Source organism: Sinocyclocheilus anshuiensis, unplaced genomic scaffold, assembly GCF_001515605.1.
Source record: "Sinocyclocheilus anshuiensis isolate Anshui unplaced genomic scaffold, SAMN03320099.WGS_v1.1 scaffold1763, whole genome shotgun sequence".
Lineage (NCBI taxonomy): Eukaryota > Metazoa > Chordata > Actinopteri > Cypriniformes > Cyprinidae > Sinocyclocheilus > Sinocyclocheilus anshuiensis.
Genome location: NW_015549683.1, coordinates 458,296 through 471,275, shown reverse-complemented (window position 1 = coordinate 471,275; position 12,980 = coordinate 458,296). Strand labels below are relative to the sequence as shown.

General features: G+C 38.5%; 1 protein-coding gene across 2 annotated transcripts in view; it reads right to left on the bottom strand.

Moving 5' to 3' along the window:
• LOC107660435 (DNA-directed RNA polymerase I subunit RPA1-like) overlaps positions 1-12,980 on the bottom strand; it is a 27,462-nt gene that overhangs the window by 11,965 nt on the left and 2,517 nt on the right. For both annotated transcript variants that reach the window (XM_016449736.1, XM_016449737.1), the window contains exons 3-19: positions 12,704-12,853; positions 12,470-12,577; positions 12,268-12,353; positions 12,096-12,181; positions 10,321-10,401; positions 10,131-10,236; positions 9,843-9,993; positions 8,803-8,979; positions 8,574-8,696; positions 8,003-8,230; positions 6,649-6,903; positions 6,365-6,556; positions 5,902-6,051; positions 3,026-3,209; positions 2,838-2,920; positions 1,664-1,822; positions 1,451-1,549 (exon numbers count right to left, since the gene is read on the bottom strand). In XM_016449736.1, coding sequence (XP_016305222.1) covers positions 1,451-1,549; positions 1,664-1,822; positions 2,838-2,920; positions 3,026-3,209; positions 5,902-6,051; positions 6,365-6,556; positions 6,649-6,903; positions 8,003-8,230; positions 8,574-8,696; positions 8,803-8,979; positions 9,843-9,993; positions 10,131-10,236; positions 10,321-10,401; positions 12,096-12,181; positions 12,268-12,353; positions 12,470-12,577; positions 12,704-12,853 — 2,418 coding nt within the window. The remainder of the gene's footprint in view (positions 1-1,450; positions 1,550-1,663; positions 1,823-2,837; positions 2,921-3,025; positions 3,210-5,901; positions 6,052-6,364; positions 6,557-6,648; positions 6,904-8,002; positions 8,231-8,573; positions 8,697-8,802; positions 8,980-9,842; positions 9,994-10,130; positions 10,237-10,320; positions 10,402-12,095; positions 12,182-12,267; positions 12,354-12,469; positions 12,578-12,703; positions 12,854-12,980) is intronic.

The following is a 12,980-nucleotide window of genomic DNA, read 5'->3' as shown; positions in this document are numbered from 1 at the left end:
TGCAGCGAGAATAAAAGTTACGCCTTCTTTCTTTGCGTGAACATTTGCGGCGTTATGCAAATCTTCCCACATCGTGATGTAGGTATGTGGGAGCGTGTTAGACCGAGCCATTTTAGGTAGGCGTGGCTGACTCTTAACTTTTATAAATAATATCTCTTTGGATTTGAGACTTTAGTCTTTGCAACTTTACAGTTCTTCTTTATGCACCAAGAGCTTGTAACACTCCAAAGAGAAAGGAAAAATTGAAATCGCATCATATGACCCCTTTAATATCGCAATATCAAAACTGTCTCGATATTATCGTGATCACATGACCATATGAAACGATAGGTCTTCCATGCAAAATAAAAGTTTTTAAAATAAATTTGCTTTGTTTATGCTTCGTCACATTATGGCTTAATCCCTTCATCGAGTCTGTTTTCGCTGCGTTTCACTTTCGTTGCGTGCACACTTCGTTCATGCGATCAGCTCAGAACGGCTCCGTTCACACTGAATGAATGCAGTCAACTCGTTTATTGCACGTGCTGAGTTTAGCGCACGTTTGGGAACACAACAGCCACCAGTTAGGCTTTGTTTTCGCAGCAGATGATTACAGCATTTGACTAGATTTGTAGTGAGATGCGTTTTTGTACGCATGTTTTCACTGAAGCTTTCCTTCAAAATAAAAGCTCTACTGTCGTTTCCGTCAAAATAAAAGCTTAAAAGTGCAGTATGAATTGCTGACAGCTAGCGGTTTAAATGCAGTCCAAATTCAAAATATCTTTCAAGTGTCAAAATTAGGAAAGAAGTATTGTAATTTCCCTACTGTAGTGTAAAGCTTAAATAATATACCTATGAAATATAAATTTTCATTTATTTTACAGTGCAGTTGTTTTACAATATATGGCTATTACTGTCGTTGTTGTTATTTTTATTATTATATTCTAATTTGTTTGGTTTCCTAAAACACCAGTGTGAATGTAATTTAGATAGACAATATATCACAAATAAAAAGAGGGTTGAGTCCCCTTTAAAAATTAGGTACAAGTCAATTCACTGACTTTTTTCTGACTTAAGTTTTCTTAGTTAAGGACACGGGTTGGAGCTCTTAATATTGAACTCGCAAAGTGCATTAGATAGAATAATTTTACTTTACTTTACTTTACTTTTCTTCATTTGCCTTTTTCTTTTTTCCCGCAATTTAACTTTGTGCAGTGCTCAAATTTGATTAAATCATCAACTTTTGAAGTTTGACATTATCACATTCCTGATTTTCTGTCCCAAAATTTAAGGCCACTTAAAATAAGAGTTAAAACTTTTGTTATACAATTTAAGACTTATGATCCTAAATTTGATCAAACTATTTTAAGACTTTTTAAAGACGTGCAGGAACCCTGTCAAAGTAGTAGTAACAGTAATAAAAAAGCTGCTATACTGAGCTGCTGAATTCAGATAATGGAGGAAACATTACCTGCATAGTATTAACAGTCGAACCCTTGGCTCCTGACTGCACCATCAGCTGTAGGTTGTTTTCTGGGAAGGAGCGGTGGAGACCCAGCGGCATGCACACCTGATAACAACAGATCACATGTGATGAAACCCATTGAGACAAAGAGTGAGAAACAATATAAAGACATGAAGACACAAGCTCTGCATTTTCAAGATGTCCCGTTTAGACGTGCACCTTATTGATGTTGTTGTTCACTTGATTGACCTCCTCTTTAAACTTCAGGTCCACCATGTTGAAATCTCTCTGGTCTGTGTTCAGATGAGCGTCTTGCCAGCGTTCTCTGGCTTCAGTGACTCCAGCAGCCGCAGGCAGGTTAAACGCAGCCTGGAGAGCCTGTTTACAAGCGAGAAAGTTAAAGAATATGACCTCTGCTTGTAGACAAGACAAGCACAATATTGAACGAACACACAAGGAAATGAAGGGGTGAGACAAAAAACATCCAGAAAGCAAAAGATCCACAGCCACCCACACACTTACACAGACAGAGAGAGTGGGAGTATGTGACTGGAAGATTACAGCAAATATTATGCGTCAAAATTAATAATAACAAGTCTATCAAACTATCTTTGGATAATTTCTAAATAAATAACCAAATGTATATATTTTTTAAAACATGGAATGTAGAATTGTTGCGCAGCAGGATGCACAGGTCACTTCAGTTCATGTTTCAACTCAAAGAAGAGTAGATTTTTACTGCAGTAAAGTCTCAAAGATTAGCATACTTGATAAGCAATAGAGAAATTGACATAAGTGAGCTTACAGACCTTATATTACAAAAGGAAGTGAATCATTTAATTGCTCCTACTGCAGTTAAAATAATTTTTTAAATCAATTTATACATTTTTTTTTTTTAAAGTAGCACTTTTACTGTTCCCAGTCAAAAATGAACATAAATACCCAATATGTGACCTGATTTAATTGCTCCTACTGCAGTTAAAATAATTTTTTAAATCAATTTATACATTTTTTTTTTTTTAAAGTAGCACTTTTACTGTTCCCAGTCAAAAATGAACATAAATACCCAATATGTGACCTTTTTCTTTTCAAAATTTGTAGGGTTAAAAAACAAGAGTCTTTTGTAATATTACTTTCACTAAACCAAGTCATTTCTCTTAATGAGACATCTCTTAGTTCATTTTCTAGTGTGTGTAAATAATCATGTTATAATTAATAAACGTTACCGATAATTCATCCATTTAAGCTTGACCAGATCATATTTCTGAAAGTCTGGTATATACCGCTTTAAATAAGCACTTCCATAAATAACAGCACAAGTATGTTTTTTTTTTCAGAAAGCTACACGGTTCAAATGGTACTATGAAACAGGAATGAGCTGGTCAATCTTTACCTTGGAGCCACACGTGACTGACTTTCGGATAATTTTCCTTCTCTGTTTGTTGGCTCCATCTTTTACTAGAATGTCTTCCACACCTGTCAGAAAAATAAAAACATTAAAAAAAAAATTCCATTTATTAAAAAATACCATTCTACCTTGTCTGTTTACCAAGATAAGCTGGTATTGATGCGTGATCTTACCCAAGGTGAAACCGCGGTAAAGCTGCAGGTAGGCAGTGAAGAGCCGTGCCAGACAGCTGAGCAGTTTGCCGCTGGTCTCTCCTCCGTAGAGCTCGTAGCAGCAGTGGACCAAACCGTACGCTGAGCTGCCATAGTGAGCTTTATCCAGAACTCCCAGCAAGAGCTCTCCCTGACGAATGACCACCTGAAAAACACAGCACATTACATTACTAAACCTTTCAAAAACATATCCCATTTTACAGCCTCATCATTCCTCATCTATGCATCCTTACATAAGTTGATGGAATTATGTGTCATGCTAACAGTCATAAAAACACTCACAAAGCAATTTTTATAATGATCCTAAAATAGGCTTTCTTACACCAAACAGATTTTATTACATGTGTCCCTGCGTGAGCTCCATAACTTTATTGTGTAATGGCTACATGTGCTACTACTGTGACAGAGCTGACTTTTTTTTCTTTCAAACTTTGTGAAGAGGAGTGTGCTCTCGTGTTAATTTTACGAGCCGTCCTGTGTTAAATGTCCTTTTTTGTTTTTATCATATTTAGGCTACGTCCACAAGAAAGCCAGAGCTTTCCCTATCCGATCTTTTTTTTCCCCTCATCTCAAGAAATATCTGCGTCCACACGAAACCACAAAACCGACACAAAACGATGTAGTATACATGCCAGACCAGTATGTGGCGCTGTAATTCTGCCACAGAGATACACTAAAAATGGAGAAGAAGACTTGGACTATGCGCATAAACCTTGCGCGCGGTATACAAACAAACATGGAACAATACATTTATTAATCTGTGTTAATGTTAGTTAATAAAAAGACAATCGTTCAGTGTTTGTTCATGTTTTTGTTGCCGTTACGTGACGTAGCTAGGGGCGAGACGTGGGCTGATGACGTCATAGTTTCAGAAAATATACGGATTCGCTGTCCACACGAAAACACAAGGGCGGCGTTTTCAGATTTATCCACTCTGGGACCTGGTTTCAAATAATATCGGTTTCACTCTCCCAAAACGCCGGATTCGTGGGGACGAAATGCCTATACGATACAAAATGTATGCGTATACAGCTAGCCGCGTCTCCGTGTGGACGGGGCCTTAGTCAGCCTGTCCTTTTTTGTTTGGTCAAGTTTTAGCTGTTTAAGGCCCCGTCCACACGGAGACGCGTTAAATATATATGTATATATGTATACGCATACATCGTTTTGTATACGCATACATCGTTAAAACGACACATCGTTTTGTGTCGGTTTTGTGGTTTCATGTGGACACGGATATTTCTTGAGACGAGGGGAAAAAAAAGATCGGATAGGGAAAGCTCTGGCTTCATGTGGACGTAGCCTAAAAGTCTGGGAATTTTAGTTTAGATTTAGTCAGTGAAAACTTGGGGTTAAACGTACATTCACAGTTATTTACTCAAAACTATAATCATGATTAATGATGATGATTGTTGTCATTTGAGAAATTTCATCAGAATCATTGCACTTTCACCAATAATGACAAATAAAAAGAACGTCAGCTCATACACATGGTTTATTTATCTCATTTAGTTCACTGATTTAGGCTAATTATAAAATAACACATTCTGCACATAATGAAAACTGGTAAAACCCAAAAGCTTCTCTCAAAAGTTACATCAGCTAAATTCCTAATATTAATTCCAAATTATATTCATGTTTTTCAATTACAACAAAAAATACTTTGTATTGTGGCACAAACCTTGCATAAGTGCATTTATTCAGCAACCACAATTACAAACAATATAGTCAAGATCCACGTTTGGATTAATTACAGTTTGCCAGTCAGGTTTGATGGCAGATTAAGGCTACGTTTACACGACAACGATGTAGTCAAAAATGGAAACGTTTTTCCCTTGCTTTTTTAAAAAGTTTCATGTATACACGACAATGTTTTCAAAACGATTCGCATTTACACATATCCGCGAAAACGGCCAAAAACGCTGCATTACGTATGCCAGGCCAGTAGTTGGCGCTGTCACCTTGTTAGTAAACAGTACCTGTAGGGAAGTGCCGATTATATGTATATGATGCATCTCCGCTGTTGGTTGTAATATTAGGTAGGTCTCTATAATATAACTATAAATATAACACTTTGCTGAAGAAGCGTTAGCAAACGCTTGAGCAGCAACAACAGTACCATGTACTCCGCCATTGTTGTGTATGTTTGTTCGCGCTTGCCTTTAAAATGACATGTACTGCGCATGTCTACATACCTAACACGTACTACGCACACGCATGACGTCACCGTTTTCAAAGATTCTCGTTTTGGGTGTTTACACGGAAACGATAACGGTGACGTTTTCAAAAACTTGCACTTTGAAACCTATTTTCAAAAATATGCGTTTTCAGTCCCCAAAACGCCGTTGTCGTGTAAACGAACAAGCAAAACGCATAAAATGTTTCCCGCTTTTGGCTGAAAACGTTGTCGTGTAAACGGCCCCTGACACGGCAAACAGCGCAAACATCCGTGTGAAGAACCTGGCTGTATACAACCTAGCTGTATTACAATTTCAGTTGAGCAGCACATCTCAAAGGAGATCACAACACTCCCAAGTAAATGCCTGAGCTGTAAAGCTCTGACAGGGGAATTTAAACTCTTGACATCTGAAAACCCAAGTATGAAAACTCATGGAGGTCTATATTTTTCTCCTCTTTTTTGTTTATATTTTATAAACTACTTTTTGGTCTCCTCTTATTGCATGTATATAGTCATAGTTAGTGTTTATTGGTTGTCTTGCCTTTGTCTGATCTTAGTCCTGGAAAAAGTTACAAATACTTTTCCCCACAGTTTATTTTAAAGAAATGAACAGTAGTGTGCTGAAACAGCACTGTTATAGAAAGTACTCCTTAATTACCTGAGATTCACACATAGTTTCGGGCCTGTATCCTGGAACAGCTCTGGGGGGTTCCTTCACCCAGGCTTTACTGGGAATCTTTGCTTTTCCCATCAAGTTTAAAGGGATGCCGTTTTCTGGGATGACATTCAGCAAAAGGGTTGACACCACCTTGAAAAGACAGCAAAAACTTGGTATTTATGCAAGTCCAAATATCAGCTTTTATTTTGTTTTTTGGAAGGTATCTGTAAGAATGTATTTGGGATTAGGGTTGCAAAGGGGTGGAACATTTCCGGAAACTTTCCAAAAATTCCAGGAATATTCCAAAAAAATCCTGGAAAGTTTCCAAAATTTCTGGAATGTTTCCGAAATTTACTGGAAATTTTCCACCTTTTTGCAACCCTAATTGGGATACATTGCAGGTTGAAGCATCTCTGACGCCTAATATGTATGACAATACAAGTCGCACACGCATGAGAATTACCTGCTTTCCTGTCCAGAGAGGCACGGGTTTAAAGAGCGCGGGAGGCAGGAGCTTCACTCTGCCGATCTTGTCCGTCAGGCCTCTGTAGACTAGCGCAGTGTACTGATCCCGTGAGAAAAAACAGCCACGGATGGTCATGCTGGCGCCAGACACCATGTGGTCCTGAATCAGGCCGGCCAATGGCTTTCCATCCTACAGAAAGTACAGAGACCAGTGACGTGTTTTCCAAAAATGGCAGACAATTCATGTTTGAAGCCGTTTCAATTTTCTAGATGAAGACTCACTTTAGGCACCAAGTACTGCTGGTCTGTGCTCACTAGCGTGTAGGCCTCAGCTCTGCCCAGCTCACTCTGAGGGAAGTGAGCGTTCATCTCGTCACCATCAAAGTCAGCATTGTAGGCCTTACAGTTGGCGTAATGTAGTCTGAGCACTTTCTCTCCGGGCAGGATGCGAGCACAGTGGGCCTGAATTGAGGGTCTGTGGAGAGTGGGCTGACGGTTTAGCAGCAGCACATCCCCATTCTTGATGTGCCGATTTACCTAAGAAAGAGAATCAAATGTCAAAGGATTGGATCAACAAATAATACAAAATGTTAATGTTGACTTTGCATGGACAGTAAACTTAAATAATATTTTTTTCACAGTGTATTAACAGAAGAATGTGAAGCAATTAGGAGTGTGCAATATGTTGGCTATGCAACTTAATTGTTGTTTTAACAATGTGGAAGCTGATATTATTGAGCATGTCACTCATTTTGCATACAAACACAAAGCCGAACTGACAGTGCAGGAGTTCACTGCATGGTGTAGCCTACTATAATGCAGTTAGTATGACTCCCAAAATTCAAGATATGAGAAGATAAATGCTTATGTATGAGTTTTTGTCTTATATTTCTATATAATGAAAACCTTCCGCTATAGATAATCAATATCACACAATCAAGTGTGCTTTTTCCCCGCATATCAGCATGCTTGCAAATGTGATGTCAGTTTCACACAAGTTAGTATTGTGAGTTTAGACACAATATTGTCCATATTGTGTTTTTCACTAACAAAAATACTTTCAAAGAAAGCCACAGCAGGACTGTAGTGCATCGCCAAGCAACACACGTCATCTCATTCCTGAATCAATCATCATTTTTAAACAAATCAATCATTCAGCAATCTATTGCTTTGTTCCTGAATTAATCAGTTTGAACAATTGGGTGAATAATTGACTCAATGACTCACTGCCACCTACTGACAGGATGGTTTTAGTTTCATATTCAAGGTATCATTTCATTAAATATCACTCCATATTTCAATATTCAAAATATTATTTTTTAAAACTCTTAGCATGATTTATGCAATTGTAATTGCAGTGTAAAAACATTTAAATGCTGCTTTATTGGCACCACTTGCAGTTAAATAATTTATTTTCTTGATTCTGTTTTCATTTTATTGGTAACAGACTATAGTGTCCGTTTATTCTAATTTAATTTTGATTGAATGTCACAAACACTGACGCATACATCTAATATGGCCATGTTTCACAGTGAGCATTTACCAGCTATTTTACAGTGTGACTCATGCACCAGATATAACATTACTCAAAATCTATCCAAAAAGCAGTGCGTCTTCGTCAAGATAATTGACCCACAATCTTCATGGGTATCCTGTGCTGGCCGGTGCTGGGGGTCAGGAGCTGTTTGGCCACGGCTTCTCTCTGGGTCAGGTTGCTGCTGCTGAGGATGGTTCGGGACCCATCTTCATTAATGACCATGGAGGCTCCAGGGTGGACGCTGGGTCCATTCAGCACTGCCTGCCTGAGTTCCTTCACGTTCCAGGGTGTCACTGGCTGTGGGTATGTCAACTTGGTAGCAAAAACCTAGACGAACCATATCAAATGACTTTTAAAACCCCAAATCACTATTAAATGCTTTTGTAAAATAGCTGCTAAACTGGATATTTCACTGCTAACAATGACACTTGCAACAGCTCCTGGACTTTAGCATGAAATAGATGGTGAATGTCATGTCCATGTATTTCTTTACTTGACAAGTAGTTGTTCAATAAGCAAAATAACAAAAAAATCAGTAAGCAGAATAAAAAAAAACAGTCAGCCCAATCACCCAATGTGGGTTTATTTTGCGATAAAGACCAGCTGACCGTACATTATCCCTTACGCATCATACAAAAACACTATTAAAAGGTAAAATCCAGTGTCTTACCATTGGTATTCCAATCTCATTGGTTCCGATGTACATATCAGGACAAATGACCGAGCGTGCAGCATAATCCACACGCTTTCCCATCATGTGCTTCCTGAACAAACCCTCTTTCTTCTCTAAGAGCTGAGAAACACATTCAAAAGAGACAACCACTTTACAAAAAAAACGTTCTTTGCCACCTTTTTTAGTGCATGATGGGTTCTGGTCTTGAGATCTGTCACACACTGACCTGACGGACACCTGGGAACTTCTCAGTCATCAGTTTGTCCATGTCGCTGTCAAACACAATGTTGGCGTGACTCTGCAGGCGGATCCACATGTTATAGAGCTTGTCTGTGAGAGTCAGCCCTTGGATGCCCGTTAAGAAGCTCTGATCTATTTGACTGATCTCTGTGGATTCGCTGGACTGAAGAAATGACAGATCATGAATACACATGGCACTTCTCATAAAAGAGGTGCAAATAGTTGGGATTGTTTTCCATCATGGGATTTTCAATGGTAAATACTGATTTAACTCATATACACATACAACTGCTGAAAAATGAAACCAACAAAACATAACACTTCCTCAAAATTTACTGAAAATGATTTATGATCATTTAAAATGATCAGCAATGTACTTCCTCAAATTCACATGATTTTATGGATTTCCCCTGTTAGACATAGAAACATTCAATAACATGCATACTTTATGGAGTAACATCTTTTGCACCCTGTCTATAACATGTTGAAACAAAGTCAAATTGTCTTAGTTTTTATAAATTGGTTTGTGTTGTCTGTATTTGTCAATCACCCTTGGTACCAAAGTTATTGACCGAAAAATTATTTCTTACTATCATTTACGGAATTTTTTTTAACAAACCATCATTTAGTCCCAAATTGCCAAGCCCCAACTCAGTAACAGCTCAATTTGGGGTAAATTTGCAATCCTGTTGTTACCCATTCTTTTTTTTCTGTTTATATTTTAATTAGTTCTATATTTAGTTAACATCTATGTGCCAAATGAATAGGGTGCAACCATACTATAAAAAAACATTTAAAACAGCTCATATAATATTGAGTTTGACCTCCTCACGAACAACATTTGAAGGTAAAGTACTTGACCCTCATTTTGAAATGAGGTTTCTAGCCTTACACTTAATGAAACTACCACAAACATAAAGAAAGATTCATGCAACACGCTAAATACCTCTGATTTACAGTGAGTGACAACAAAAAAGTTAGCATATTAAGAGTATTTAGTTTATTGTTAACATTAATTCTTCCCACCTGCTCCATCTCTTCAGTAGCATTGGTCTTCTCAGCAGCGATCAGTGCGAGCAGTTTCTGAATCATGAAATTATCCTTTAACACGGCCTGCAGGTTCACAGTCTGTCCGTTGGTGAACATCTGATCTCCCAAACGGTTAACAGGCCTGTACCTATAAAACACCACACACACACACACAAATCATTCAGTCCAAAATCTCTCTGTAAAAACAAGAAACTACATAATCATCTCAGTGATGTCCAACAGGTTGTCGTGTACAGGACATTGCACATACAGTGATAAACTTACCTGCACGGAGGAACCACAAGCAACTCCAAAAAGAAAACTTCAGGACTGAAGCCTTTCTCCAAATTATTCATGTCAAACCCTGAGAACAGATGCTTCAGGAAGAAACCTAGAGAAGACCCATTCAAAAAACCTTTTTGTTTGCATTACGAAACCTAGAAAGAAAATGGGAATTAAACTAAACCAATCTTACCTTCTTTCTCCCAGAGTTTGATGACGTGTTCTCGCGCCAAACTTGGAGTCAAGAATCCCCGTTTGGTAATCAGTGAATCATCTAGAAGCAAACACAAATACTGTAGATACTCACAAACCGTAGTTTGCATTTAAACTGCTAAAATACAGGATTACATTTAATACGGAATCTTACTTTCATAGACTACATACATTTGAAATATTTTTTAATTATTTAGAAGTTTTTAAAAATATTGTCACTGACTGCATTTGTTTAGAAAATGTTATTTTCAAAATAATGGCAAAATATGCTATCCAGTATAATAGAGTTTGCTCTACTGTAAACTAGATTATCATTCCATTCAAGTCCTTGCCCATAAAGAATTCAACAATATAGCATTATTTTACATTATTTTCTGCGGTGTATTCAGTTTATCACATGCACTGATGTTCTTGAAGTGATAACATGCCCTTAAGTGATGAGACGAAATCTAAAACACTTTATATCCTGCATCGATGCACACATTGATACAGTAATGGTGGTTTGATGTTTCATGATCACCAAACAGCAAAGTACAGTCTTATTTAAATGATCATGCTCTCCCGTTATCTATTGCTTGTTTGAGTGATGTGCTCATTCATTTGGTGAAGTTCAAAAGAACTAAAGTGGTAAAGACAAACAGTTCTGCATAATGAAAATATCTGCATTGATTTCATTCAGTCATGTCAAACAATCACTAAACTTTTGGCTACACTGTCTGCCAGCTTTAAATGCTATTAAAAATACTTTGCTTGGATTCTTGAATTTTTTTCCCCACACTGTTTTCAACTTCCATACTTTTCCATACTAGAGCCCTGCATTTCAGACCGGGCCCAACGGGCCCCGACTTTTTTACGCCCCCCTCGGGCCGGGCTTCGGGCCAATTTTCACGTCATAGTTCAGACGCGGGCCGGGCCTCGGGCCTGTTTTAGCCTTCTCCTTATTTTTATATTTTAGACATCCATCAATTAGTGATGAAAAAATTGCCGCGCTGGTGGAAACAACATGAGACCGTGCTAGCGGCTCGATGGTGTTTAGTGTCCCGCCAGCAGCAGTATGGTGCGTGCCGTCAGCACAGCTGAAGAGTTCTGCGTTCAAATGCACGCAATAGGCTTAAGCTTGCCGCAAAGCATCGTATTACTCTTACCTTTATGAGCAAAAATGACGGTGTATCCACTGAAAAAAATGCAAGCGATCGCGATGGCGCCTCCATATCTCTGCACAAAATATTGGATATAGCGCACATTTATCTAGGTTTAACGTTTAAACATTGTTATATGTTTGAACTGTTTTATATCTATAGATTTTATTTTAGGCAAGTCGTGATGATTTGAGAAGGCTAAATTGATCAAACATAGGCTCACTGTCTGCCGCTGGCCTCTTGGTCATTAATTTAAAAAACAAAAACGTATACTTAACAAATAAAAGATGCTCCAAACTTTTTTCTAAATTAACTTAATAAAAAAACGAAACGAAATATAATCATAATAATTGCCATTACATACAATACTGAACTATTTTAATAGCTGGAACAGTAGTATAAGCTGTTTTGGGAGAAGGAGAAAAAAAAGACGGGCTCGGGTTGGAAATTCTGTTAAGCTGTTGGACACGGGCTGGGCTAGGGTCTGATCATCTCGGGCCAGGGCCGGGCTAGGGCCTAAATTTGAGGCCCATGCAGGGCTCTATTCCATACTGCATAGGAAGCCTAATGTTTTGATGGCTGATTACAAAAACAGAAGAATGAAATGTAAACTCACCGTCCTTTTCTGTGCTTGCTGTGGATGATCCATGTGTGACGATGAGTTTGCTGTTGTGTTCTCTGCGCACAGTCACTCTACTGGCTCTGAAACACACACATACACATTCTCATGGCAGAACGTATGTATGATTCACTTAACAATAAGAGAAGGCCGAAGAAGTTGAGCTCACCTGCAATTCGGACATTTCCTCGGGCCCATGTATACTCTCCAGAAACTGTTAATGAGACTGGACTTTTTCTCACAGATATGTTTGATCTGAAATCAAAGCAAATTTATAAAATGCAACTAGAAAGTGCACAGAGGCAATAATACTACTAAAGTAAAAGATATGTAAAAGACAAAATACAGAGATGGATGAGTTTCAGACTCACAGGGGCAGTGTGCTGCTTGTCTTCACTGGCTTTTAGGATGGGTGTAATGAACGCCTCCAGAGCTTCTTGGATTTCTATTCCAGACGGCTGAGCATTGGCCTCCACCAACTTAGAGAGGACGACAAAAACGCAATATACAGTATAAGCCCTTCAGTCCAATGAATGATGCTGCAGCTTCTCTCTACAGGATAACTTGCTTTGACCTAAATGACAAGCTCTTGAGTATTTTCTGACCTGATTGAGAATGTTCTCTAGCTCATACACCTCCTTCATCGCACCCACGTCCAGGAGCTTCAGCTGGCCCAGCAGCAAATGAACAGCCGTTCTCGGACACTTCAACATATGGCATGACAGGCATGAACCCCGGATGAGCAAATATAATTTCTGTAAAGACATTGACGTTAGTGGGGGTTCGGTGCCTTGCTCAAGGGCACCTCAGTCGTGGTATTGAAGGTGGGAGAGAGTGCTGTACATTCACACAATACACAATATTGTAAAGTTACACAATATA